The sequence below is a fragment of the Salpingoeca rosetta genome (genome assembly GCF_000188695.1).
Source record: "Salpingoeca rosetta unplaced genomic scaffold supercont1.8, whole genome shotgun sequence".
NCBI lineage: Eukaryota > Choanoflagellata > Craspedida > Salpingoecidae > Salpingoeca > Salpingoeca rosetta.
In genome coordinates this window covers 1810920-1813419 of record NW_004754926.1, presented here as the reverse complement: position 1 = coordinate 1813419, position 2500 = coordinate 1810920, and the positions used below count along the sequence as shown (strand labels likewise).

General features: G+C 55.2%; 3 protein-coding genes across 3 annotated transcripts in view; 2 read left to right on the top strand and 1 right to left on the bottom strand.

Annotated features, from left to right (window-relative positions):
* Nucleotides 1–1044, top strand: part of PTSG_03861 (adenylate kinase 2) — a 2656-nt gene extending 1612 nt beyond the window's left edge. Inside the window, exons 5-8 of the mRNA XM_004995536.1 lie at nucleotides 1–65; nucleotides 251–295; nucleotides 620–688; nucleotides 810–1044. The exon at nucleotides 1–65 is cut by the window's left edge and continues 8 nt beyond it. Coding sequence (XP_004995593.1) covers nucleotides 1–65; nucleotides 251–295; nucleotides 620–688; nucleotides 810–899 — 269 coding nt within the window. The 3' untranslated portion in view covers nucleotides 900–1044. The remainder of the gene's footprint in view (nucleotides 66–250; nucleotides 296–619; nucleotides 689–809) is intronic.
* A 150-nt stretch (nucleotides 1045–1194) lies between these two features.
* On the bottom strand, nucleotides 1195–2016 carry PTSG_03860 (histone H4). The gene has a single exon (XM_004995535.1). The coding sequence runs from the start codon at nucleotides 1829–1831 to the stop codon at nucleotides 1520–1522; it is 312 nt and encodes a 103-aa protein (XP_004995592.1). The 5' UTR covers nucleotides 1832–2016; the 3' UTR covers nucleotides 1195–1519.
* Nucleotides 2017–2137: 121 nt separating this feature from the next.
* Nucleotides 2138–2500, top strand: part of PTSG_03859 (histone H2A) — a 1067-nt gene continuing 704 nt past the window's right edge. The window contains exon 1 of the mRNA XM_004995534.1: nucleotides 2138–2500. This exon is cut by the window's right edge and continues 704 nt beyond it. Coding sequence (XP_004995591.1) covers nucleotides 2228–2500 — 273 coding nt within the window. The 5' untranslated portion in view covers nucleotides 2138–2227.

Below are 2500 nucleotides of genomic sequence, written 5' to 3'. Positions count from 1 at the left end.
ACAAGGCCTCTGGCCGCACATATCACACCAAGTTCAACCCTCCCAAGGTTCCCGGCAAGGATGACGTAAGTGTGTTTGTGTGTGAGTCTGTGTTTGCTTGCGTGAGCGTGTGTGTGGTCTGTGTGAGTGTGTGTCTGTGTGTGTGTGTGGTCTGTGTGTGAGTGAGTCTGTGTTTGCTTGCTTGTCTGCTGCAGATGAGGCGGTGTTTGATGCGTGTGCTCATGGCTGCTGTGTGATTTCTTTGCTTCAGGTCACGGGCGAGGACCTCTACAAGCGCCCCGATGACAACGCCGAGGTATGGTGCGCGCTGAACTGTGCACAGCGACGTGGGACAGCGACGTGGGGCAGAGACAGAGGCAGAGACAGACAGTCAGATGCGCGCGCACGTACACACCCACCCACCCACACACACACACACACACAGACACCCACACACACACACACACACACACACACACACACACACACACACACACACACACACACACACACACACACACACACACACACACACACACACACACACACAACACACACATGCAAACACCACCCCACCCCCCACCCACACACACACCCCCACCCACACACACACTCACGTCCTTGCGTTGTTGCTTGATAGTCGCTGAAGAAGCGCCTGGCAGCATACCACGAGAAGACGGCCCCTCTTTGCGACTACTACGACAAGAAGGTGCGTGCGTGTATGTGCGTCTGCACACATGCTTTGCTGCTCTAGGCACTCGCGTTCACTCACCCTTGGCTCTGCTGCTGCTGTTTTGTTTGTTCCCACCTGTTGGTCGTGTGTGGTTCAGGGCATCCTGCACCGTATTGAGGCAGACAACGCTCAGGCGACCGTGTGGGCCAAGATCCAGAACATCTTTGACGGCTGTATCAAGAAGTAGACTCGCGTGTGTCACCATCACATCACACACTTGCTTGCAATACCACCATCGCGCATGCATGCTTCCTTGTAACAGTCTTCCTTTTCCCTCCAGTACACTGCCTGGCCGGCCCAAAACCAATAAAAACACATGTGAATCAGCGAACCCACCTTTATGTATGCTGTGCAGTGTTTTGATTACTCTGCGAGCACTATTACCCTATCCTGACTGCAGCAGCGTCAAACGTGCTCAGTGGCATGCAGTCCCCTAACTCTTCCTCCGCTCACACACAATTGCTGTTGCTCAGTTCACGAAATAAGTTTGGGGGGAGGTTTAATGGTGTGGATCCCAGTTCATCAAAGAAGAGGAGCGCGCACACGCCAACAAAGAGAAGAAACGTAGCGCAGCTCACATCATTCTCAGGGCAAAACAGAACACACGCTTAGGGAGGGGGAGAAGACAGTCTAAACATGAAGTGTGCCGTGCCAGTGGACAAGCAGCAAATCACAACATGCTTATACAAGGTCAATCAATCAAGGTTATGGGACAAGTGGTAGAGAGATGGGCAAGACAGGACGAAAGCATGACACAATGAAGATTGTGCATGCGTTGCGTGCAAGTGAGTGTGGAGGTTGGCTCGCTTAACCGCCGAAGCCGTAGAGGGTGCGGCCCTGGCGCTTGAGAGCGTAGACGACGTCGAGGGCGGTGACGGTCTTGCGGCGAGCGTGCTCGGTGTAGGTGACGGCGTCACGGATGACGTTCTCGAGGAAGGTCTTGAGCACAGAGCGGGTCTCCTCGTAGATGAGGCCGGAAATGCGCTTGACACCACCACGGCGAGCGAGACGGCGGATGGCGGGCTTGGTCACACCCTGGATGTTGTCGCGGAGGATCTTGCGATGGCGCTTGGCACCACCCTTTCCGAGGCCCTTGCCGCCCTTGCCACGTCCAGACATGATTTGAGGTAGGTGTTGGTTGGTTGGAAGAAGAGGAGGAGTCTTGCTGGCTTGCTTGGAGTGCTTGGTTGAATGCAGTTGAGAAAATGAATGTCTCTGCTTCAACTGTCGCGCTTGTATCCGCTGCTGTGTGCTGCGCTGTGCTGTGCTGTGCGCTGTGCAGCGCGGACACGAAAGAAAATTCACTAGGACCATTCACCAACGTGTTTGGCGGGCAAAGAGAGAATTTGTTTTGTTTCGCGCCAACGCACAAACAGACACCGTCTACGAAAATTCGCCCTTTCTTTCTTGCATTAAAGGGACAACGCCCGCGCCTCTGCGAAAGCCACACAAACCAAGCAGGGAAAACGGCACTGGCGCCGTTGCACCAAGCACCAAGCACCACCACTTCGACGGATGGTCGGGGTGATTGTGGAGTGTGCCTGCCTGTTCGGTTCATTTTCATCTGCTGCTATCCAATCAAGTCTCAGGACCCTCAACCGCCGCTTCACCCTCCTTCTTCCAACCCCCCAACAACTACAAGCAACCATGTCTGGTCGTGGCAAGTCTGGCAAGGCCTCCACTGGCAAGAGCAAGACCCGTTCCTCCCGCGCCGGTCTGCAGTTCCCCGTTGGCCGTATCCACCGCCATCTCCGCCAGGGCAACTACGCCCAGCGCATCGGTGCCGGC

Bases quoted from the DNA above. Each gene is read 5' to 3' on its own strand.
- PTSG_03860 (XM_004995535.1), bottom strand. From the start codon at position 1,831: ATGTCTGGACGTGGCAAGGGCGGCAAGGGCCTCGGAAAGGGTGGTGCC.